Genomic DNA, 25,436 nt, shown 5'->3' on the forward strand with positions numbered 1-25,436 from the left:
TAGGTAAATGTAATATAGCTTTTATACTAATATATATATATATATATATATATATATATATTATACATACATATACATGCTTAAACATTTAATAGACATACTTTTTTACACACACCATATAGTGTATATGTAGTATATATTTCGACCATTTTTAATAAACTAGATGATCGAATGGTATATATTGATAACTATCACATACTTCTTTCGATCCTTTTGGTCTGGAGTGTGGACTGTGGAAAGATTTTTTTCCATTTGTGGATTCTGAGGGTTCGTCGTTAGTAAGACCTACTTTTAAATGATGTAAGATGAATTAAGGCAACTCCGGTTATTTAGTATAATAAGTAAACCTCTGAACCCAAACAAATTTGAAATCGACTATATAAATTCTTAAGTTTGAAATAGGATATATAAATTCTTATATCTTCATTTAAGCTCATTTCATATCCTTATCATACTAAACAAAATAAAAAAGTATATTTGTAAGAAAAAAAACGGACGCCTACAAACAGACCCTAATCAACAAATGATGATTTATCGTGGGGAGATGATGAGACAAGACACTATAAATTGTGTGAACTAACATAAAGGACACAAAAAATTCATGCCCTTCAGTTCCACTGTCACACACACAAGAGACTCGCATTTCAGCTTTCAACATCTTCCTCCACGCGCACCTAAATACAAACAAAATGATGGAACCCGAATTGATAACCAGCCAAATGAATCATTATTCGGCGCACTTGACAATGCATAAATCAGATGAAGATGGTCTTTTCACTACTTTGTTATATATCGCATAATTTACACTTAAAACTGTTTAAATTTCCAGTTTCAAATGAGAACAATTAGATGCATAAGAAAATTTTACAAAACAAGCACCAAAACGTCCCATTCCAGTAAACAAATATTTGACGTGAATAGATAATTGCCATTACACTGTGGCCAATACTAGCTACCACATGATATTTTCGACAAGAGTAGATGTGCAATGAGAAGTTCAAGAATTTACTATCCTGAGCTCAAGGAGGTAAAATGGGACGACTTTCTGGATCAAATACTCCAGCAATTAAAACAGCAATAACCCAGAACAAAAGGATACCTACCACAGCCTTTCTTAGGACCCGGTCAAAGTTATAATTCGCCGGAATTTCAGTATGTTCACCTGAATGGAGTGGTGCTAGATCCAGTGGATTGTTAATAATTTCAGTTACTGCTGCCTCTTGATGGTCATTCATGCGAGTGTTATGCATCTTGCCAATGTCAAAGCTTGCACATCTTGAGCATGTGCACAGCCCACCAAGATAAGACGGGAGTGTTTGCAAACACTCAGAAAGAAGCTTTTGGTACATTTCCCCTTCAAATCTCATTTTTTGCCGAGTGACAGGTTTGAAAACCTGTATGTTTGTGCAAGAGTAGTTACATTTGAGTTTCCAGAAATGGAGTTCTATGCAGATCAAGTTGGCCTGACTTCCAATCATTAGAATGAAGCAGGAAAGTGAACAAAATAATAATTAGAGTAAAAAGCTTACTTGCACAAAGGTTTGTGCGACAACTCGAACAATAGGTGGAAGGCGTATAATGAATAAACAGCCTAGACGGTTGGGGAAGTGATCTTGCAAAAGAGTAGAACAGGATCTCAGCATTTGCATGGGAAGTCTCAGTGGAGATAATCCTTCACAGTCTACCAAAACAGTAATTTGAGAATTTCGAGGGTCCACCAAATGAAGAACCCCATGCTCCACCTGAGATACTTCATAAAGAAAATATCCATTGTTTAATAATTTGTCTAACTATGAACTAGCAGCATAGAGAAGCCAACATTATTTAAATGTCTAAACTATTATCCAACTTGATAGGTGTAACTCCCTCTTTTCCTTATCATTTTCTCTCATCGTTTACTTCTAGGAGAAGCTTCCTGTCATGATCTTCTTGGCTCAAGTTCTTACAACGGAGTTATTACTTTTATAAACACGTGCCAAGTATTGCTGCCTCCAATATTGAGGAGTAAGGATAAAACAGTACCTCCGGTGTTGTTATATTTCCAACAGAAGCAAGTATGCAAAGGAAATGCATATATTCAACATAAACAGCTCACACAAGAGCTTTAAAATTATTCAGCTGCTGAAAACGAAGTGACATTTAGCTATGCTTAACTTCAGAAGAGATACAACTAACACTAAAGTAAAGGCGAGAATCATATAAAAAAATTAGCCAGGTACTAAATGTACAAGCGAAGCATACCAACTGCTTGAGCAAAGCAAGGTCTGTCACGAGATGGCAAGCTGATGCACGCTAAGCCAAGACGGACAATGAGGCAGGGACGATTCTGCACATCAAATCCATGCCAAAAGACCATATTTGACCACACTTCAAGTTCTTGGCTGGAAAGAATTCTGTATGTTTCCCTCCAGCGAATTGTCTTCTTCACTGAAGAAAGTAAGCGAATAAAATCTCCATCTGCAGCTGTAAAAAATTGATGGAGTTCCTCTTCATCAACTCTGCATAAATACCATTGTGTCATGTTCACTGCAAGAAGAAATACCAATAAATTCTACATATATCTTTGTGCAACAAATTTCTAGCGGCATCTATATGCACCGATTGAGAAGTTTCCTAATAGAACAAAAGCATTCAAGAGCTTTCAGATCAACCTGACAATTGAAGGGAATGAGAAATGAAAGCTTATATGCTATGAGGACAAAGAAGACAAAAGGTAAAACTGCAGACAGAAACAAAATAATGACAGAAGAACAGTCAATAACTATTCTCGGCAACAATTCAAGCTCCTTGAGAGACTAAAAATGAAGTTAAAATGCCATCGGGATTCATTATCTACTCAACTACATCAAATCTCTACATTTATTTGATTTTAATTAGAGGAAGATCGAAGCTTAAACTCTATGTCACGTTGGTTGGCCCTAAGATCAAGATGAATGGAACTAAGCAATCATCCCAATGCATTATGGCATTATAAATTTTCAAAAGAATATGTACACTATAGCTGAAGAAGAAAACATGTTAGGGTGAAATAGGCTGACACTAATATTCCAAAGCAGTGAAGTTACGTCCTGCGCAGACCCAACTTGTTTTTTCTTGGACTTACTGGAGGCAGTAAAAGCTATGATCCAGAGTATGTACAACTCAGAATCGGTGGCAGCAGAATTATTTACTTCGGCACAGTTTGGAACACTTTCAGGGCCATTTATTCCAGTAAACTATTAGTAGCAAGATCTCAGTGGTTAGTGGTAATAAGCGAGGTTAAAGAAGAGATTCTCAAGTGCGCTTCATTTCTTAACTTCTTTGTCACTTATTTAACATAAAAGTGCCCATCTGTGATGACAATAATGAGATAGCTGGATCCCTGTTTAATTAGTGATCAACCGGCTGTTAGCAAACAGGTTAACCAATGAAATGATGTCAAACATGAAAGTTGATATTAATTGAGGTGGCAATCATCTCAATGTCTATGCATTTGGCAACAAATAGAAAATGTGTTCACAGGTTCAAATAGGCTTAGTATATCTCGGAAAAAGATATGTGTCCAGTAAGAGAAAGCTATTTCGAAAAGTATACTGTAGACTGCAGAAAGATCTATGCACTGGAGAGAGACTTGTTCGAGAAGAGTAAACCTGAAGTATACAGAAGGATCTATGCACTAGTGAGAGAAAGCTGTTCAATCATTTGTATGAAAGTTGATCTGAGGCAAACCTAACATGCATAATAATAGTTTGATCACCCAAATGATAAATGTGATTTAGGCAGTCAAATGCCTTAAAAATCAACTTCGAGTTTTCCCTACTTTCTTTTCAGCCATTATTGCCCAAGTATAATATAATAATGAGTTTTGAGAAAATATCTCCAACTGGGCCTGGGCCCAACCTTGGTGCTTTTTACCATTTCATAAGATAAAGCTTTATTATTTACCTGCAAGGAATACCTTAGCCGCTAACATATACTTATTACAGGAAGTGAAAAAAAACAAGGAGACTACCAGAATAGTATGTAGAAATATATGAAACATTATGTTAAACTGGGAAGTCATGTAGAAAGAGATCTTCCTACTGCATTTTCTGAGGAGGAATCTGTCATTTCTCCATAGTAGTCATGAACGTTCAATGCATGTGCCTTTATACATACTTTATAATTATTCACTTTAAGGAGCCACCATGACATTGGTTTAGTGATAAGAGTACAGTGCATGATGTGTGGGTTAGGCATACATCACTGGTTCGAACCTTGGCGCTGACAAAATGCTGAAATTTAAGAAGAAAGGGGTAGGAAGCCACATTATCTGCCAAGTTTCGAACCTTGCATCATTGGCCCTCAGTAATTTCTTGGTTATCAATGAAAAATTATTCATTTTAAGTACATATTACGAAAAAATCAAATTGGATATCAAAACAAAAGCGAATTTGAATTTTACAGATTTTTTCATAATACATAAAACTAGGTAAGAATTGGAGATAGTTGGCTAAAAATGAAGGGGAAAGTGGAGTATTGTTAGAAACAGGGCTCTAGAAATTCTAAGTAGGTCATAGGTACAGATATAGGTTGGACATCAAGTGAGACCAAGTAGTCACTCTAGAGTATTGATGGTTTATTATTGGTATACACAATCATGCTCAACGGGTATCTAGAGAAACTTGAGCACAAACTCTCTCCATTTTCTGTTAGGTCTTCAGACATCCTTACAGTTGAACTGGTTAGCCTTGACATTAGTTTAAAACTAGTTATGGAGTGGCAGAATTCTTGTACTTGAACACCCAACTCATGATATTAATTAAAGTAATGTTCTGTTATAGTTTGTTTTCATAAAAAATATACCTCTCAGGCAAGAAAATTCCTTGCTTTTCCAGATCTTTGTAAAGCAGATGCAACCAACTTGCGGTACTAGTGGAAGACAGACTTTGAGAAACTTCATTGCCAACCCTGCAAAGGCATGAAAGTCGTACAACTCATCAACCACCAATTCAATAACCTTGCTCTGAATTGGGTTGGTTGCTTATATGTCTAGGGTTAAATCCAACAATGATTTATAGAAGTAAATCCAGAAGCAATTGAAAAGGAAGCATGTAATTTGGGATGTCACACATCCCCTGTATTAGCCTAAAAATTTGGACAGAAGTTCTAGCATATTATATGAATACACCTGAGTATATCAGTAACATATGAGAGCTATATTCTATTTCCAACATAAGGAAGCAAGAGGAAAAAATGGCCTGTCTATATGTATTAGTTATCCACTTAATAATTTCTATGGTGTTACAAGTACAGTGTCAGACGTTTGTTTATTGGACTGGGACCTGCTTCAGGTTGAATTATAACTTTTGCACATATAGATTCAGGCAGAACTGGTAATTGTTCGTTACACATTGAGCAACATATCAAGTTTGTACCTTTCACTTGGGATAGACTGCTCAGAAGAGACTTCTAGCTGGGAGTCTGAATCAGCATGCGAATCATTGGATACCGGGGAACCTTGAATGCTATCTGAGGTATCATTATTGAATCCTGAATGATCAGAAAATGCTGTAGCAATAGATAGCACTAGCAGTGGCCGCGATAGCATCTAACCATAAAGACATGCTGTAAGTCTGTAATTGTACAACATCCAAGTATGATAGCTATACAATAGAACAATATATATTTATAAAATAAACCCATTCAAAAGAGCAATAGTCTTTGATTTTAATTATAAATTAAGTGGATTAGTATGTTTTACAAGCATAAATCTTTATACACGTATAACTCTATTTTGTCTTATGTTGTTTCTCTCGAATTGATGTATAAACCTACAAATGAAAAGCAGCATTAGATATGCCCCATATATCAAATGATATAGGATCATATACATTTCTTTCATAATTATGCAAAATTGATGCACCCATTGACACAGGCAAGACAACATTTTCCAGAATGACTGTATGCACCTAGAGGAGTTCACGAGACTTAACACTAGTTCTTCTGAATTTGATAACTGCATACTAACCTGCATGCCTTCAACCAGAACCCTGAAAGGATTCCACCTTTGCATCCACTTCAGTGGTGGGTAGCACACAACTTGCAGAGCTTGCAGGCCAGACCATACGAATGGACATTTGGACCGTGAGATCCTCCGCACAGTCTCCAAGGCAGCAACTTTAATCAGAAAGAAAACTAACTGATTACAACTTCCCCTTCTCTGCTTCCCATATTTTATCAGATCAATCTGTCTTACATTTGCAAAAGAGTTCGATCCAGAAGAAATGATGTGCTGTTTAGATTCATTTTTGGCAGTGATAGCAGTTGTGACCATAGACTTTGTCCCAGGGGTGGGATTAAACGAGTCTCCCATAAGAACTTGATGAGAGATTGGCACAATAGTTGGAGAAACAAATACTACATATCAGACAGAAGTTTTAGCCAAAGATATGTAATGGTAAAACCACATCTAGTGGACCTTTAAGGAAAGGGAAAAGACAATGTCCTGGACAAATCCTGGGAGACAACATTGCCTAATCTTTTGAAGTAGAGCCCATCTATCCAGCATACCCCTGAAATAAAACACAAAATGGATGACAACTTTGAAAGGAGATATATCACAGTGATGAGAATTCTAAATCCATACCAAGACCACCAACACAACAGCTAAAGTCCTACAAGTTAAATTCCCTTTTGCTAACCATCAAAAGTACATAAAATAGAAAGACCACTTCAGTTCTCAGCTCATAGAACTTTTCTGGGAATAGACCATCCTGTTAATAAAAAGGAAAACATTATGCTAGTGCTGCATGTCAAAACAATCAATCAACTAAGCCTCAATCCATACTAGTATGAGTTTCTAGTGACATGAATCCTCTCTATATTCCGCTCTAATCGAGCTCATTTCATACTAGTTCTTAGCTGTTATAATCCCAAATTCACAACAATACTGCAATCCACTTTGCTCAAAAATCACGGCTAAAAAGCCCTGAAAGAAGCAATCTAATTATAACAAAATCAAGTGAATGTGAAGATTATGATCGATACTGCTGAACGCGCGTCGAATATCTATAAGTCGATCTTTTTATGCCAATAATCACGTCGAAAAGTATGAAAGTATACAATGTACAAACATCAAATTCACGTCACATGCTAATTCGGGAACTAAGAAATCAAAATCACATGGGATCAGGAGCAGAACACACTTATCATTGAGCATAAATTGATTCGATCGTACTACAAGAACCATTACCTTGAGAAAATAGGCAGAGAATTCCGATTTCTGGATCTCAATTTAGAAGAAACTGGATTTTCGCTTCTGCCTTTTTTCAGTTTCCCCTAAGTTCATAAAATAGGGAGAGAGAAAAGGAGCTACTTTTATGTGTTGTTTTTGACTATTTTGATGTGTGCACTCCGTATATTCGACTCGCCTTTACGGTCGTTTTTTTTTAGGAATGGGACTAATAAAAAGACGACAGAAAATTTAATTTAAAAAGAAGTATTCAAAGTATGTTGCGGAGTCTATGTGCCCTTGACCACGTGAAGTTCATTCAAATTTGATTTGCGATTTGGTATATGTCAATTTTTGTTTATGAAACATTAAATTTTTATTAAAATAAGCTCTAGTATATTTTTGCTTTCAATTTTGTAAAGTATTTTATTTATTTTTCTCCTATTGATCATATATTTATTATCTCGTCTCAAATGAAATTTTACATTTTATGGTTTAAGACAATAATAATTAATTTTTTTAAAATTCTAGATTAAAATACTCTTTAGCTTAGAGGCAGAGATGGTAACAACAAGTGAAATCATAATCAGTGCCAATATCATTATGACTCCTACAAATCACTCTATATCATAACTACTAAACTAGTTCTCTATTGACTTAAATCATAGCTTGTTTTGAAAGTATACAAATACAATATATAGACCTATATTGCTTGCAAGGTCTCATATATTATTTATTTCGATGATAAATCTGAACATGCTTATTTTTATAGTAAAATATAAAAAAATAAAACAAAAAAAAGCAAATTAGATGAAATGTTCATTAGGTTAAACTTACACACAAAAAATTACTTTTAGATTAAAAAATTACTTTTAGATTAAAATACTCTTTAGCTTAGAGGCAGAGATGGTAACAACAAGTGAAATCATAATCAGTGCCAATATCATTATGACTCCTACAAATCACTCTATATCATAACTACTAAACTAGTTCTCTATTGACTTAAGTCATAGCTTGTTTTGAAAGTATACAAATACAATATATAGACTTATATTTCTTGCAAGGTCTCATATATTATTTATTTCGATGATAAATCTGAACATGCTTATTTTTATAGTAAAATATAAAAAAATAAAACAGAAAAAGCAAATTAGATGAAATGTTCATTAGGTTAAACTTACACACAAAAAATTACTTTTAAAAAAAGCTACCTATTACGTAATATAGTCATTCAACACTTTTTAGTTACAAAACTTGACCTGTCGGCCACATTATTTACCATGACAACTTCCTCTTTTATTGTAGCACTATCGTCGACATCTTCCCCTTTTACTACTTCGACCCTCCTCCTCCTTCTCCTTCTTCCTCTTGTTCCCTTCTCCTTTTGATACATAAGAACGATGCAGATACATCGCGATTTAATACATGAGTCATTTTCATAATAAATCGCTAGTTGATACAAACAAAACATTGTAATATCAATAAAACTTGTGAATCGACTTATAACACCTAATATATCATGAACACAACAAAAATAACAGTAAAACTTATATTTTAGTGATACATTTTGTGTTTGATTTGTATCAACTAGCGATGTATCGTGAAAAGAATTTATGTATCAAATCGCGATGTATCAACATTATTCCTATGTATTAGAAGAGAAATTTTTGAATTTTTTTTACAAATGATAGGGAATAATTGAAAATATAGGAATATAAAGTATGTAATTTGATAATTTTTCCAAAAAATTAAAAGAAATTGAAGGGCTTGGGTCGTTGTCAGGCCCAATCTCAAATAAGCAGCCCAAACTGGTCCAGCCGTCTCAACCCACATCTGTTGCCAGATTGAGATTAACAGTACAAATATTTTTACGCAATTGACGTGGTTTACTATGAGATGGAAAAAAAGGAAAATTACGGGGATAAGTAAATATATACTAGTTAATTAGCTAATATAGCTATAATTTAAATTAATTATGGCTCGCGAAAAATATCTATCTGTAATTACAATTTGAGTTTTGTATAATTCGCGCGATTTATACAAACGTTGTGTGCGAATCGAATTGTATAGAGAAATATACAAACAATACAAATTATATAGTAAATTATACAAACATTGTGCATGAATTTTATAGCGAAATATACAAACATTATACAAAAACTATGAATTGTATAACAAATTATACAAATATATACAAATAATGTACGAATTATACAAATGTTGATATAACTATAACTACGAATTGTAATTAGCAAACTATAGCTACAAAACATAATTAAGATATTTTTGAGTCAATATATTCGAAAATTTCCCTTTTAAAATATAGTCAACAATTTAAGTTATATATCTTACAATGTAAAAATTCTTATACTATCAGTGAAGTTTAATTATAATATACATATATCTTGATAAGTTATCATCGTAATACCTATTAATTACTTATAGTGTTTTATCATAAGAATTTATTATTCTCTTTAAAAAAGAATAACTTAGTTTACTTGGCATCTAGTTTAAGAAAATAAAAAAGTTTTTTTCATTTTGTGGTCCTAAATTAAAGTTATGTGAAATGTATTAAAATACTCTTTAATTTTGTGGCTTTAAATATTCACGTGAAAAGTTAAAATTAAAATTTTACCAAAAAAAGAAAGGAATCATTCTTTTTTGAAACAGATTAAAAGAGAAATGAGATCATTCCTTTTAAAACGGAGGGAGTACTATTTTAAGTCACGTCATCAATGTAACACCCCAATTTATTTTTAAGAATTATTTATTTATTTGTTTTAAGTTATGTTTTTGGATGATCTGACTTCAGGAGGACATAACCCTATCAAAATTTGAAAATTTGGAAAAACCCATAAAATGAAAGTTGTAGATAATTAAAAACAACCTTTCCGACCATAGGTCATGGCTTATATATGATATCGGAATAAAAAGTTATGGACATTGTAAGGCAGAAGGGTCAAGATGGACAGAAAATTTGGCCCAACCCGATTCCAAATCGGGTCAGCCCATATTTCTTACCATGTAAGAGATAAGTTCAGCCTTATCTCTTTCCTTTCATTCAATATACTTTCAGAACACCATAGAAATATAGAGAGATAGAGAGAGAGAGAGAGAGAGAGAATTAAAAGCCATTTTGACCCAAATTCGAGTCACGATTTTCGAAGCTCGTGAAGAGAAAAACGTTGCACGTTGTGTTGTCTTCATTTTGAGCTAAAAATCAGAGAAGAAGGAGTGTATTAAGGTGGTTGACTTATACTTCAAGGTAAGATTTAGTTGTTGTTTTTCCTTATTATCAAGCTTGTTTAGAGATTTAACGGATTAGAACGGAGAAAATAGTGTTATAAACTTATTTGTTGCTTTGTTGGAATTTATGGATTAGGGGATGTTTTGGTTGGATTAAATGGGTGGAATTAGTTAAGTTATGAAGTAGAATGATTGGTTATATTGTTGTTGATGTTCTTGATAAGTTGTTGTTGTCGAAATTGGGGGAATAAACTTTTGTTGCAAACCCGTTTTTGGTTGGGACTGCTGTTAGTAATTGCAGTATAACTCCTTGTGTAAAACTTAGTTTTTAGTGATTCAAGATATTTTGAAAAGCTATTTAATAGGGCTATAATTTTTATTTAGGATCCAAAATCCAGTTTTGCTTTTATTGACTCGAAATATGGTGATGAAGTACAGGGGAGGTGCTACCCAGATTTTGGTCTAAAAATCCTACATGGACTGTTGTGGGTATTTTGAGCATATCTTGTTGTACATAATTGTTGTAGGGGTGATTCAAAGTTGTATATGACCCTAAGACATATAGCTATAACTTTATTTGAGGACACAAATGTCACGACCCAACTCCGTAGGCCGTGACTAGTGCCCTAGTTGGGCACCCATACGTACCCTTAGCCCCACTTACTACATTAATCAAATAAACATAGGTAATGATTAGAAGGGATCTCTAAACAGATCACAAAAATAGATATAACGCACGAGGGCCTATAGGCCATAACAAAACACACAAAACCCAAAACATATATGCAAAACCCACATCTCATGTCTACAGACCTCTACAGAATGATATCCTAGTCATATGACGGGACAGGGCCCCGCCGTACCCTGAACAACATATATATATATATACAACAGAAGGTGTCAGTACCAAAATAGGACTCCGAACAAAGGAGCACTGTCGACCAACATGGTGGATGTCCTAAGCGAGCGGATCAGCAAACCAATCATCTGTACCTGCGGGCATGTAACGCAGCCCCCGAAGAAAGGGGGTCAGTACGAAAAATGTACTGAGTATGTAAAGCATGGACTGAAATCAGTAAAGTCATTACCAGAGCAAAATGTACAAAAATAAGTAAAATATCCAAAAATATCAAATGTTTATCAAACCACATATAATGGATTGTAATAAGTAAAGTCATTACCGCGATAGAATGTACAAACTGAGCAAAATGTCCTGAGATATCAAATGCTGATCAAAACCTCTGATAATGTATACAGAAAAACATATGCCATATCCGGCCCCATTATGGGACTCGGTGAACAAAGTGTGGTCGCCCTCCCATCATCGGCGCCACGGCACAGCATAACACCAGAGTAGGGAATATCTCCGTAATAAATCATATCATATCAGATGGCCATATCAAATCATATCATATCATATCATATCACAAACATATATGTACATGGCACAGCATAACTCCGTGGCATAATATTTACCACCCCATGTACATGTCATACCTGCCCCCTCACGTCGGGACACGGCGAATAATACAGAGAAATACGCACGAAAACATATCCTGGCCCAGGCTCAGTGAAAGAAGCATTGAGGCATCCACGAGTGGAGTAGTGAGAAACTATATGCAATTTAAATCATATTTAAGACTCAATGGAATAATCAGAATGAGCTATCATTTAAAATCAAGACGAGACTCCTGTCAAGTACCTTTCAAAAGTTACCCCGGATTATATCAAAATAAATCTTCTGGAATCATATAGACATATCGAAGCATAATAAAATACCTTTTGGAAATCAAGGAATTGTCCATCCTAATGGCTCTAGGAATAGGAACCTCTTTGAAATTATATAAAAGTCATATTTTTGTTTCATAAATACCATACCAAAACAAAGATTAGCTTTACATACTTATGTCAAAACATTAAAATCAAAAGAATATGCTTTACATACTTATGTCAAAAACATGCCAAAAGAAAGAAAGGTTCGCTTTACATACTTATAACAAATACATGCCAAAAGAAAGAAAGGTTCGCTTTACATACCTCTTACGGATTACTCTTAACTATGCTCGTCTCGTCGTCTTTTGAACCTATTTAACATGAAATTAATACTAAGGTTAATAAACTTTCACTTTCCAATTTCCCACTCTACACCCAAGTAACCATAGGAATCATTTCCTTATCTATGTCTCTCGACTAGTTTATTACTAGCTCCGAATCTACCGAAAATCGGGCAGCATCTCCCCTGTAACTTGAACATCCCCGAGTTTTCAACTCGGCCACCATGTCAACAACCATACCAACAACAACAGCCAGCAGCATGTATACAAGTAAATCACTTCAAATTTATACAATACAAGCTCTATACAACTCATTCCAAACTACGGTACCAAAATAGAGTTTTTAACCTTTATTTCGTAAAATATGTAGTCATACCAAACGGAGGGTTGTGTGGCTGCAACCAGCAGCAACCACATCCATTTTTGAGTACTTTACAGCCCTGCAACACGCAATTAAACCACCACCAAACTGCAGCACCACAACAACAACACACTACGCGACTTCGATTTAACTACTACGACTTCCATTTAGTTTGTTTCCAACGTCAAACATCCTTATACATTTTTTTCCACTTCCAGCATATTTTAAGACAAGTAATATACTTCATAACATCATCATAAAGTCCAGTTCAAAACAGAAAACTTTACCTTTCCCGAAATTCACCAAAACTCGCCAAAACTTGCCTCGGAATTTCCTTTAGCGCAACTGAAACTTAGGGACTGTTTGGTAACGTTTTGGGCTGCCTAAAACCATAAACTTTCATTACTAACATCTTCATAACATCATGGTATATCTCATATAATTAATTCTTGGAACGGAATCGGAGAACTTACCTTTTTGTCCTCCCAAAATCGTATCTCTTTCCTTGTTTCTAGCCTAAGTTTCTCTTCTCTTCTCTTCTTTCTTCCTCTTTCTATTTCGTTTTGTTTCTCTTGAAATCTCTAGATGATTATGGAAATTAATGAGTCATAAGACTCATATATATATATATATATACAACTTTAGGGGTGACACATGTCATCCCCTAAGTGGTGACACGTGTCAAGCCCTAAGTGGTGACAAATGTCAAGATCTAAGTGGTGACACATGTCAAGGTTTCATTGGTCCAACACACCCCTTTTCTCCAATCATGGGCTGCCATGTGGCATGTGGGTCCCACATGAGTCTTCTTGAAGACTTTGTGAAATTCCCATTTTACCCCTAGCCTTCCACAAAATTACCATAGGCCACTTTGCGAATTTTCCGTTTTGCCCTTTGACTTTTCCAATATTTCCACACTATTAATGATCATAAATAATATTCATATCCAACTTGTATATTAAATAAATTTTGGAAGATGTTCATTCTCTTAACTTTACCACGGCTACCTTAAAACATTCAACCGTATAAAATATGGGATATAACATTCTCTATGAGAAATTCCAATTTTTGCCCCTTACTTTTTCTAATATTTCCAAGTTGAAATTTCAATTTAGTCATAAGAATTTTGTATCCAACAAGATCAAACATAGCCTTGTCCTTGACTTGTTACCGTTATCCCGAAATGCCCTAATGTGCAAAATACAGGTTATAACATTCTTCCCCCCTTTTGAACATTCGTCCTCGAATGTTGAACTAACATCATACGGTGTCTTCATACTTCAGGAGGGTTCCTCTTATTGTTGTCCTTTTAAGTATGCCCATTACCTATCCCTTCTTTCATATTATTTTAAGGTGCCGGGAGCGTACGCTATAACTTGGTCGTGCTGCATCAAGACACAACCTATTCCCACACCCAAAGCATCACAATAAATAACATACCCATATGGTACCTCTGGAAGAGTTAGAACTGGATTTGTAGTCAAATTCTCTTTCAATAACTTAAAGGTTTGTTGACAGGCACGAGTCCACTGGAATTTGACTCCCTTCTGAGTTAATCTTGACAGTAGTGGTGAAATTGAAGCAAATTTCTCTACAAATATCCTATAATAACTTGTTAATCCCAAGAAGCTCCGTACCTCTGTAGGTGTCGTCGGCCTAGGCCAGTTCTTTACGGCCTAGATCTTCAGTGTATCTACCAGAATACCATCAGCCCCAACAATATATCCCAGAAGTGCCATAGAAGTCAACCAAAATTCATATTTGGAAAATTTAGCATACAGTTTCTGGTGTCAGAGTACTACAAGTACCACTCTTAGATGATTTGCATGCTCTGATTCTGACCGAGAATAAATCAGAATATTATCAGTAAATATAATCCTGAACATATCCAAAAATGGTCTAAATACCCGATTTATCAGGTCCATGAATACCGTTGGAGCATTTGTCAGGACAAAAGCCATCACTCTGAACTCATAATGGCCATATTGGGTCCAGAATGTTGTCTTTGGTTTATCTGATCCTCTTACCCGCACCTGATGATAATCCGATCACAAGTCTATTTTTGAAAACCACTTAGCACCCTCCAACTGATCAAATAAATCATCAATCTTGGGAAGGGGGTGTTTATTCTTAATGGTTACCTTATTCAGCTGCCTGTAATCAATACACATCTGCAGCGACCCATCTTTCTTTTACACAAATAATATCGGGGCTCCCCAAGGTGAAGTACTCGGTCTGATGAAGCCTTTTTCCAGTAAGTCTTTTAATTGCTCCTTCAGCTCTTTTAATTCTGCAGATGCCATTCTGTATGGAGGAATATATATCATATGGGTATCTAGCAGCACATCTACAGTAAAGTCTATCTCTCGTTTGGGAGGAAGGCCTAGAAGCTCGTCTGGATATATATATAAGAATTCATTAACTACGGGAACTGACTGAAGGGTTGGCGCTTCTGCTTCCAAATACTGTATGCGAACCAGGTGATAAACACAACCTTTTCTGATCATTTTTCTCGCCTTAAGGTAGGAAATAAACTTCTCTCTCGGCGATGCTGTATTAACTGCCCATTCCATCACTGGTTCTCCTGAGAATTGAAAATATACTCGAACTACTAGGTCTTACACGAGTCCTCATTCCCCGTTATGGGTTTCCTTTTTTTTTTGGTACTTGAGAATATTGTGATCCCTCTTTGGCCTAATATAATATGGTATTGCGCCTTGCCGGTGATTTCTCTCGGGAGTTTCACTTACCGGGGTTTCCTTACTTTTCACCTCCTTCTAATACTTTGATTTGTTTTTTTTCTATCTACTTACTCTCTTTATTTTCCAAAAATCATTCTATTAGAATCTCCAATTTAACCTACAGTCAAATAATAGTAGAGTACGTTGCAACACTTGTACCTTTTATTCTTATTGTCTCTCGATCTTTGGTACCTTAGCGTGATTAATGCCTTCCTTACCGTGACACTAGTTGCTGGAACTCACATGTCCACCGATACAATCGTACGTCGGACATTCTACACATTCATATCTGTATGGATATATTCACAATCAACTAGACTACAAAATAGCTCCAAACGTTGTTCAAGCATATCGTTATTCCATAGCTGTGGCACACTTGTTGTCTCTTCACCAGCGTAGTCTACCTCATCTTACGCGGCCTCTTAAGGTTTCCAGCCATTCCATAAACTCTAATTTCCCTTAGGTTACTCTAACTTATCATTTGTCTCTTACGTCTAATTATATAAAATTCTGGCATACTTCCCAGGGAGGTCACCCATCCTAAAATTGCTCCCACCTGAGCACGCTTAACCTCATAACTTTGATGGAATTGGGTACGTTAATGTTGATATAATCGCGTCCATTTCCTCATCTTACCTTTATTACATTATTGGGAGCGAGTCGAGATCTTACAGATTCTGAGACACTTTCGTAACATATCCATCTTTTACAATTACTGTTTTACCCTTTTTGATCCTCAATCTTTACTTTTTGCTTTCGTGCGTGACTTTCTTTCGTCCTGGACTACCAGATTCCCGAGGGTAGTGCTCGCACCATCCATCAAGGTCTCTACCAATGATTCTTCACACGGTCTCAGATACCGCAGCTTATATCTATTTATTATTAGCCTCGAGATCTATCCATCTGTTATAGGATCTCATTTGGAGTGTAAGCGTTCCCATATACATATGATAACATCAGTTGATTTTCTCGTACGCTTATATTTCTCTTATCCACTTCCCCCCTTTAGGGTGTACCCATGTCATCCTCTGTTCATTTTCAACTATTCATGCGCAAATGATTCTGTTTTAACATATTTAACATACCGCACCATGTCTACACCTTCTATTAGAACATCTATACTTTAGGTTGCCTCTATAAGAAACCTTAGTACAATCATGGGTTGCTTAGTATTCTCGATGAATATTACATAATCTATTCCAAGTACTGGTACTCGAGTCATATAACTAATGTAGTAGTTTAGCCGAAGCTACATTCAATTCATCCTAATCAGTACGTCACTAGTGCTTATGGCCGTGTCCGATTCTCCATTCGAGGCACTTATACTCTGATGACACATGTTTCACATTTTGTTATCACAGTTTTTCCCAATGGATACTACTTGTTCCCTTAATAATTTCATAATGCCTCGGTCGTTTTGTAATTTCTGTTCTTTCTCCTCTAGGTATCCTACTATTTTCCAGTATGGAGGTACATATACATAATACCCTTTTCTGCCTCATGAGCTTTCATCCTTATCGTGTACCCGATACTAACTCCTAATCTTACTCACGACCATATCTTGTAGTTGCTTTCTTACTAAGCTTTACTTATTTCCATAACGATTCTCGTATAATCACAGTATACCCTACTCGTATAACACTTCTTCACCTTCCTCACAATTCTTGCTACAGGTTAATTCTAGTTGGTGAGGCAAACGTATTCAACCTTTGTCTAAATCATCCCTCCGTATCGCAGGCCCTAATGAATCACCCCAGCATTTTTCCACCACATGAAACACGTGACCTTGAATCGCCTACAAATTTATGTTTTTCCATTCACAGGTTACACCTCCAATTAGTCGACTAGGAACTGATAAGATATCCCCATACAACATTTTCCCAACCTCCACCAGAGAGGAACTAATATCCACTAAGCATCAGAGTACTTCCTAGTACTTTACTCACATGGTCTTGAGTCGTGAACAATTTTTTCCTAGTCCTCAAATAACAGCTGAGGGTTTTGTACTTTCCAGAAAGAATGAAACTCAATCGCTGGACACTTTTCCTTCCAACCGAAATTCTTTTTCGAATTATGACTCTCCAAGTAAAAATGGTACTCCTTTTAGCGAAAACATAGAGGGAACCTCTTTCAATTTTAGTCCAACGTTATAAATTTTTACCCTATCGGTATCAACTTCCAAGACATCTTCTAAACGTATGTCTCAATCTCTTCCTTGCTTTTGTTCCATTCTCAAAAAAATAATTGGGAATAGTTTCCTCTGTATTTTGTACTATCTCAAAACCTGCACACAGAAGATAGCAGCAATGCCTCACAGGGCCAACATATACATTTTTTTTATATCACCTTATATCACAGTCACACAGAGCTTTCAATATCAATAACCGTGTGAAAATAATGGACTTACCTCATGAGTCTACCTCAAACTGCATTTATTGCACTTTCCTATCTACTTTCCTTTAAATTTTCAACTTTACATTTCAAGCTCAACACCTTACTCAACATATCGCTTTCATACCTTTACTTACCCGTATACTATGTAGCTCCCAATATCATCCATCGCATTCCTCTATCAATATCGTTCCTTAGCTGAAATCAAATGTTAAAAAAAAGAATTTCATGTCCTATGGATGGGCTCTATCGCACGATCTTAGATATGAAAGAAAGGTAACATCCTAAATGCCCTGTAGCCTCCTGTTTATAGATGTGGCGCGCAACACACCGATAAACAAGACTCTACTAGACACGGTCTGTAGACATTCCGAGGAAGGACCGCTCTGATACCACTTATGTCACGACCCAACTCCGTAGGCCGTGACTAGTGCCCTAGTTGGGCACCCATACGTACCCTTAGCCCCACTTACTACATTAATCAAATAAACATAGGTAATGATTAGAAGGGATCTCTAAACAGATCACAAAAATAGATATAACGCACGAGGGCCTATAGGCCATAACAAAACACACAAAACCCAAAACATATATGCAAAACCCACATCTCATGTCTACAGACCTCTACAGAATGATATCCTAGTCATATGACGGGACAGGGCCCCGCCGTACCCTGAACAACATATATATATATATACAACAGAAGGTGTCAGTACCAAAATAGGACTCCGAACAAAGGAGCACTGTCGACCAACATGGTGGATGTCCTAAGCGAGCGGATCAGCAAACCAATCATCTGTACCTGCGGGCATGTAACGCAGCCCCCGAAGAAAGGGGGTCAGTACGAAAAATGTACTGAGTATGTAAAGCATGGACTGAAATCAGTAAAGTCATTACCAGAGCAAAATGTACAAAAATAAGTAAAATATCCAAAAATATCAAATGTTTATCAAACCACATATAATGGATTGTAATAAGTAAAGTCATTACCGCGATAGAATGTACAAACTGAGCAAAATGTCCTGAGATATCAAATGCTGATCAAAACCTCTGATAATGTATACAGAAAAACATATGCCATATCCGGCCCCATTATGGGACTCGGTGAACAAAGTGTGGTCGCCCTCCCATCATCGGCGCCACGGCACAGCATAACACCAGAGTAGGGAATATCTCCGTAATAAATCATATCATATCAGATGGCCATATCAAATCATATCATATCATATCATATCACAAACATATATGTACATGGCACAGCATAACTCCGTGGCATAATATTTACCACCCCATGTACATGTCATACCTGCCCCCTCACGTCGGGACACGGCGAATAATACAGAGAAATACGCACGAAAACATATCCTGGCCCAGGCTCAGTGAAAGAAGCATTGAGGCATCCACGAGTGGAGTAGTGAGAAACTATATGCAATTTAAATCATATTTAAGACTCAATGGAATAATCAGAATGAGCTATCATTTAAAATCAAGACGAGACTCCTGTCAAGTACCTTTCAAAAGTTACCCCGGATTATATCAAAATAAATCTTCTGGAATCATATAGACATATCGAATCATAATAAAATACCTTTTGGAAATCAAGGAATTGTCCATCCTAATGGCTCTAGGAATAGGAACCTCTTTGAAATTATATAAAAGTCATATTTTTGTTTCATAAATACCATACCAAAACAAAGATTAGCTTTACATACTTATGTCAAAACATTAAAATCAAAAGAATATGCTTTACATACTTATGTCAAAAACATGCCAAAAGAAAGAAAGGTTCGCTTTACATACTTATAACAAATACATGCCAAAAGAAAGAAAGGTTCGCTTTACATACCTCTTACGGATTACTCTTAACTATGGTCGTCTCGTCGTCTTTTGAACCTATTTAACATGAAATTAATACTAAGGTTAATAAACTTTCACTTTCCAATTTCCCACTCTACACCCAAGTAACCATAGGAATCATTTCCTTATCTATGTCTCTCGACTAGTTTATTACTAGCTCCGAATCTACCGAAAATCGGGCAGCATCTCCCCTGTAACTTGAACATCCCCGAGTTTTCAACTCGGCCACCATGTCAACAACCATACCAACAACAACAGCCAGCAGCATGTATACAAGTAAATCACTTCAAATTTATACAATACAAGCTCTATACAACTCATTCCAAACTACGGTACCAAAATAGAGTTTTTAACCTTTATTTCGTAAAATATGTAGTCATACCAAACGGAGGGTTGTGTGGCTGCAACCAGCAGCAACCACATCCATTTTTGAGTACTTTACAGCCCTGCAACACGCAATTAAACCACCACCAAACTGCAGCACCACAACAACAACACACTACGCGACTTCGATTTAACTACTACGACTTCCATTTAGTTTGTTTCCAACGTCAAACATCCTTATACATTTTTTTCCACTTCCAGCATATTTTAAGACAAGTAATATACTTCATAACATCATCATAAAGTCCAGTTCAAAACAGAAAACTTTACCTTTCCCGAAATTCACCAAAACTCGCCAAAACTTGCCTCGGAATTTCCTTTAGCGCAACTGAAACTTAGGGACTGTTTGGTAACGTTTTGGGCTGCCTAAAACCATAAACTTTCATTACTAACATCTTCATAACATCATGGTATATCTCATATAATTAATTCTTGGAACGGAATCGGAGAACTTACCTTTTTGTCCTCCCAAAATCGTATCTCTTTCCTTGTTTCTAGCCTAAGTTTCTCTTCTCTTCTCTTCTTTCTTCCTCTTTCTATTTCGTTTTGTTTCTCTTGAAATCTCTAGATGATTATGGAAATTAATGAGTCATAAGACTCATATATATATATATATATACAACTTTAGGGGTGACACATGTCATCCCCTAAGTGGTGACACGTGTCAAGCCCTAAGTGGTGACAAATGTCAAGATCTAAGTGGTGACACATGTCAAGGTTTTATTGGTCCAACACACCCCTTTTCTCCAATCATGGGCTGCCATGTGGCATGTGGGTCCCACATGAGTCTTCTTGAAGACTTTGTGAAATTCCCATTTTACCCCTAGCCTTCCACAAAATTACCATAGGCCACTTTGCGAATTTTCCGTTTTGCCCTTTGACTTTTCCAATATTTCCACACTATTAATGATCATAAATAATATTCATATCCAACTTGTATATTAAATAAATTTTGGAAGATGTTCATTCTCTTAACTTTACCACGGCTACCTTAAAACATTCAACCGTATAAAATATGGGATATAACATTCTCTATGAGAAATTCCAATTTTTGCCCCTTACTTTTTCTAATATTTCCAAGTTGAAATTTCAATTTAGTCATAAGAATTTTGTATCCAACAAGATCAAACATAGCCTTGTCCTTGACTTGTTACCGTTATCCCGAAATGCCCTAATGTGCAAAATACAGGTTATAACAACAAAGCCTAATTATCCCATTTACCCCTTCGAAACTGAGCAGCAATACAAGACAATAGTGCTGCCCAGAATTTCCGTTTTGATACTTTGGGTTGATTTTCAGTGATTTTATGTTTAGTTTCGATATGCTGGAACTTTTAAAATTAAGTAGATATTTGATTGTGTATTTAAGGTGTATATTCTCTTATACAAGGTAAGAGGAACTGTTTGACGAAGTGGATTTTGGTTGATCTATGACATAGAGAAATTGAACTCCTCGAGTGGTAGTAGAACTTGTTGTGTGCTAAAACGCCAAGGTTCGTGTATAAACTTGAACTTGAAATATTTTATTTTTCTGAAATTTGAAGTATTTTGTTGGGTTGTTTCCTTACTCCTTGTTTTGTATTTTGGTATGACTATTATCTCAAGTATTGCAAAACTTTCGTTGAATCGCCCACTTGTACGGATTGCTTGATCATTTTGCATTCTTGTTGGGAATTTGTCCTTCTTGTTACAGTGACTTGTCATCGATATTGGCATGCCTCTCGATTCAGATCTTGCCCATCTTGACTTTGGATTTACATTTCATCTTGAGGATGAATTTTCGTCCATTTTTGAGTACGAGTGAAAAGTCACTTTCAACATGGTCTTTGATCTTCTTGATATTGGGTGACAACCCTTCTTGATATGGACACTTCTTGATTTCGGGGCTTCGGTCCATCTTGATATTGATTGTGCTTAGTGTGAAGGCATGACGTACATATGGGGTGAAATTGATTATTTGACTACTCTTTTGAATTGAATTATAAGCATTCTTGGTACTTAAGCCTTTGAATATTAGTATTGGTATTTTGAAACTCTCTAAGATTTGTATTTGATACTTGATATACTTGTTCACTTGGACTTAATGCTACCTTATTGAACCGCTTATGATGAAAAAGAAAATTGAAAATTTTTAATGGCTCTAAGTCCAAAGGTTATACACCACTAAGCTTTATGCTTAGCGATAGTTGTTTCTTATCGTAGGTGATATGCAAGGCGGGATATGAAGATGGCCATGTGGAGTAGACTTTTTGGGAGCTCTTTTGAAGATCACATATGCATATACATCTAGTTTTTGTATATTATTTTGGGGACTTGTACATGATACATGTGTGGCACTTATTTACGAAATTTTGAAGGCTTGTAACTTAAACCAAGTGACTAATTTTGTTATTTTAGAGTGTGCTTTTAACTCAAGTAATGCAATGTACTAGGTTATATTTTGACTTGTCATTATGCACGAAGGAAAATAATATTTTTGTGATAATTACTTATTTGAAGTTTTGTGTATTTTATGGACCTGCAGTATTGTTGAATTGGAAATCATTTCTTTAAAATAAAATTCATATATCTTAATTCAATAAGTTTTTTTTTTAGGGTAAAATAATAGAAATAATTAGTTTTTGTTTCGTAAGTGATATTCTCTTAAAAGGGGATGCTACAATCAAAATACTCATTAATGTCTATTTAACCGGGTCGTTTGGTTAAAAATAAGTTATTTCAGAATTAATTATTCCGAGATTAATTATCTTTGGATAAAGTGGGATAACTTATCTCATTACTGTGGTATAAATGATGGGATAAGTTATTCAAAATTAACAACCAAACAAGACATAAAAAATTTATCCTTAAATTATTTTTTTATCCCAAAACTATTTATGTTTATCCCTTACACCAAACCAACCATTAGACTCTAAAAAGAGACAGCTTCGTGACGAGATGACAAACGAATAACGTGGCAAGAACGTAACTTGTTCAAGTGAAGCACAATGTACACGTGTTCTAAATCTTTCACCTCCAACTGCCACGTGTGTTGTATCATATTTCGTTTGGAAACATGATGTAATTTAAGGCAACAAATAACGAGTATTATGGATCTGATTGGGAAAAAATAAGAAAGAAAGCCTAAAAGAAAGAGTTATAGAAGAGAGGAAAATTAAATTGAAGAAGAAAGGATGGCATCAAATTTGGGGCCAACATTTGCTTATACAGTGGTGTATTGTAAAGATGTTGCTAAATCTGTCGCTTTTTATGCTAAAGCTTTTGGCTACAACGTTCGCCGCTTAGACGAAAGTCACAAGTAAGAAATATATATATATATAGTTTTTATTTTGTCAGTTTATATTTGGGGTTAACTTATTTGGTTATGGGTGGTAATTGGTTGTAGATGGGGAGAATTGGAAAGTGGAGCTACCACAATAGCATTCACACCTATGCACCAGCACGAGACGGATGACATAACGGGTCACGTCCAGACCTCTCAATCCCGGGGCGATAGACAACCCGTTGAGCTTTGCTTCGATTATGTGGACATTGATTCTGCCTACAAGGTATTATTTGAATATGCTTCATTAATCATTTCAACTTCAATTTCTAATTTTGAGACTGCCGATTATTTAATTTAACCTTCTTTTTTTTTTGTGTGTGTGAATATTATTAGAGGGCAATTGAAAACGGGGCAGTCGCGGTGAGCGAGCCGGAGGAGAAGAAATGGGGACAGAAAGTTGGATACGTGAGAGATCCCGATGGTAACATCGTTAGAGTGGGAAGCCATGTCAGATCCTAAATACTCGTTCTACACATCAAAGCTCATCAACGATACTTCAATAACCAGTTTGTTTATTTAGTTGTGTAATAAAATAATTGTATAAGCATACTAGTAAAAGGTGGACCTTGTAATCTTATTGATAAAACATTATTTATCTTATTTTATCAACCAGAACTCGTATGTTATTCCATACTCTTTTTTCTTTTGCATTAAAAAGGGTACCCCATCTATCTGGATAATGCAATTTGTCCATCCTAACATTTCCTATTTGGTTCACGTAGCGTTTCTTCAAAATTCTAGTACGTACCATTTTTTTTCCCAATATCACTCTGCCGCCTTGTTCGCTTTTTTGTAGTACTTCCGCGCACCTCTTCTAGTGTTGTATTATAGTCCGCTTGACTTAACTTAGTCCAACTTATTTTTTTTTATCTTATAAGCTATTTTAAATAAGCTAATTCAATGGACTTAATTATTTTTTGGATTTATTTTAGTCACAAAATGACTTTAAATTGACCATTCAAAATATCAAAAAAAAAAATTGAAAACAATTTATAAGCGGGCTTTTAATCAATCCCCTCCTAATTCCAGTTCCTCAATTAATTCGAGGAAATAATTCGAGTTCATCAATTGCAAAATCTCCGTGGGCTGCTTGGGTAAACTTGAGATGGAAGGTTGAATACCTAGGGCTTTAGGCCCAGGTATTAAGGAGAGGTTTTTTTTGGGCCTCTGGTTACCAGGGTCACATCCTCTTGTATTTAGAGGTGTTAAAACTGATAGATTGAGCTAAATTTGAGCGGATTAAAAATGGAGCTAAATTTGAGCAGATTAAATTAACAAGAAAGTATTCATTACTTTTTGGAGTAACTCATGATATGATCTGCCATTAATTAATTACTCACTTCGGCTTAACTTTTATAACCATGGGGCATCCATGCTCTGCCTTTGTAATTTATCTAGGAAAAGTTCTTACACTTGTAAATAGTGTGTTTTCTCGTTATGTTGTGATCTGAGAAATGTGAAACAATACTGTAACATTAACAAGTTGAGGTTGATATTGTTAGGGGAGGAAGCATCACAACTAAAGTTTGATATGATAATAAATAATGAAAATAAATTTGACACGAGAATTTTACGTGGAAACTCTTCAAATAGATAGAGGGAAAAATCATGGGGTAGAAAGATTTTACTATGATAATATGGGAGTACACTGCTCTCAAATATAAGGAGAAAACAACAATAAACACTTCTCTCTTGTAAAAGGAATAACTCACTAAAAGGACACTCAAGACTACAATAGTTATCTTGGTGTATAACTCTCTTTGTGTTCTTACTCTTTTGGATTGAATTTTTGTGTGATAATTTAAATGAGGGCAAGAGACTCTCTATTTACAGGAAACTGAAAAAGCGCAAAATACGCGTTTTTGTGTAAAATACGCGTTTTCTT

General features: G+C 35.6%; 2 protein-coding genes and 1 long non-coding RNA gene across 3 annotated transcripts; 2 read left to right on the forward strand and 1 right to left on the reverse strand.

Annotated features, from left to right (window-relative positions):
* Positions 1–870: 870 nt before the first annotated feature.
* LOC129900555 (uncharacterized) lies at positions 871–7,366 on the reverse strand. Its single transcript, XM_055975552.1, has 7 exons — positions 7,214–7,366; positions 5,990–6,533; positions 5,397–5,569; positions 4,825–4,929; positions 2,242–2,498; positions 1,530–1,750; positions 871–1,394 (listed from the first exon to the last, which is right to left on the reverse strand). The coding sequence occupies exons 2-7, from the start codon at positions 6,332–6,334 to the stop codon at positions 1,020–1,022; spliced, it is 1,476 nt and encodes a 491-aa protein (XP_055831527.1). The 5' UTR covers positions 6,335–6,533; positions 7,214–7,366; the 3' UTR covers positions 871–1,019.
* A 2,951-nt stretch (positions 7,367–10,317) lies between these two features.
* LOC129898599 (uncharacterized) lies at positions 10,318–22,677 on the forward strand. Its single transcript, XR_008769406.1, has 2 exons — positions 10,318–10,457; positions 22,429–22,677. It is a non-coding gene; the product is annotated as an uncharacterized LOC129898599 (long non-coding RNA).
* A 655-nt stretch (positions 22,678–23,332) lies between these two features.
* On the forward strand, positions 23,333–24,184 carry LOC129900739 (uncharacterized). The gene is made up of 3 exons (XM_055975761.1): positions 23,333–23,524; positions 23,612–23,774; positions 23,885–24,184. Exons 1-3 carry the CDS (start codon positions 23,400–23,402, stop codon positions 24,008–24,010), a joined length of 414 nt encoding a protein of 137 aa, XP_055831736.1. The 5' UTR covers positions 23,333–23,399; the 3' UTR covers positions 24,011–24,184.
* Positions 24,185–25,436: the final 1,252 nt, after the last annotated feature.

The sequence above is a fragment of the Solanum dulcamara genome, chromosome 8, assembly GCF_947179165.1.
Source record: "Solanum dulcamara chromosome 8, daSolDulc1.2, whole genome shotgun sequence".
In the NCBI taxonomy this organism is placed as follows: domain Eukaryota; kingdom Viridiplantae; phylum Streptophyta; class Magnoliopsida; order Solanales; family Solanaceae; genus Solanum; species Solanum dulcamara.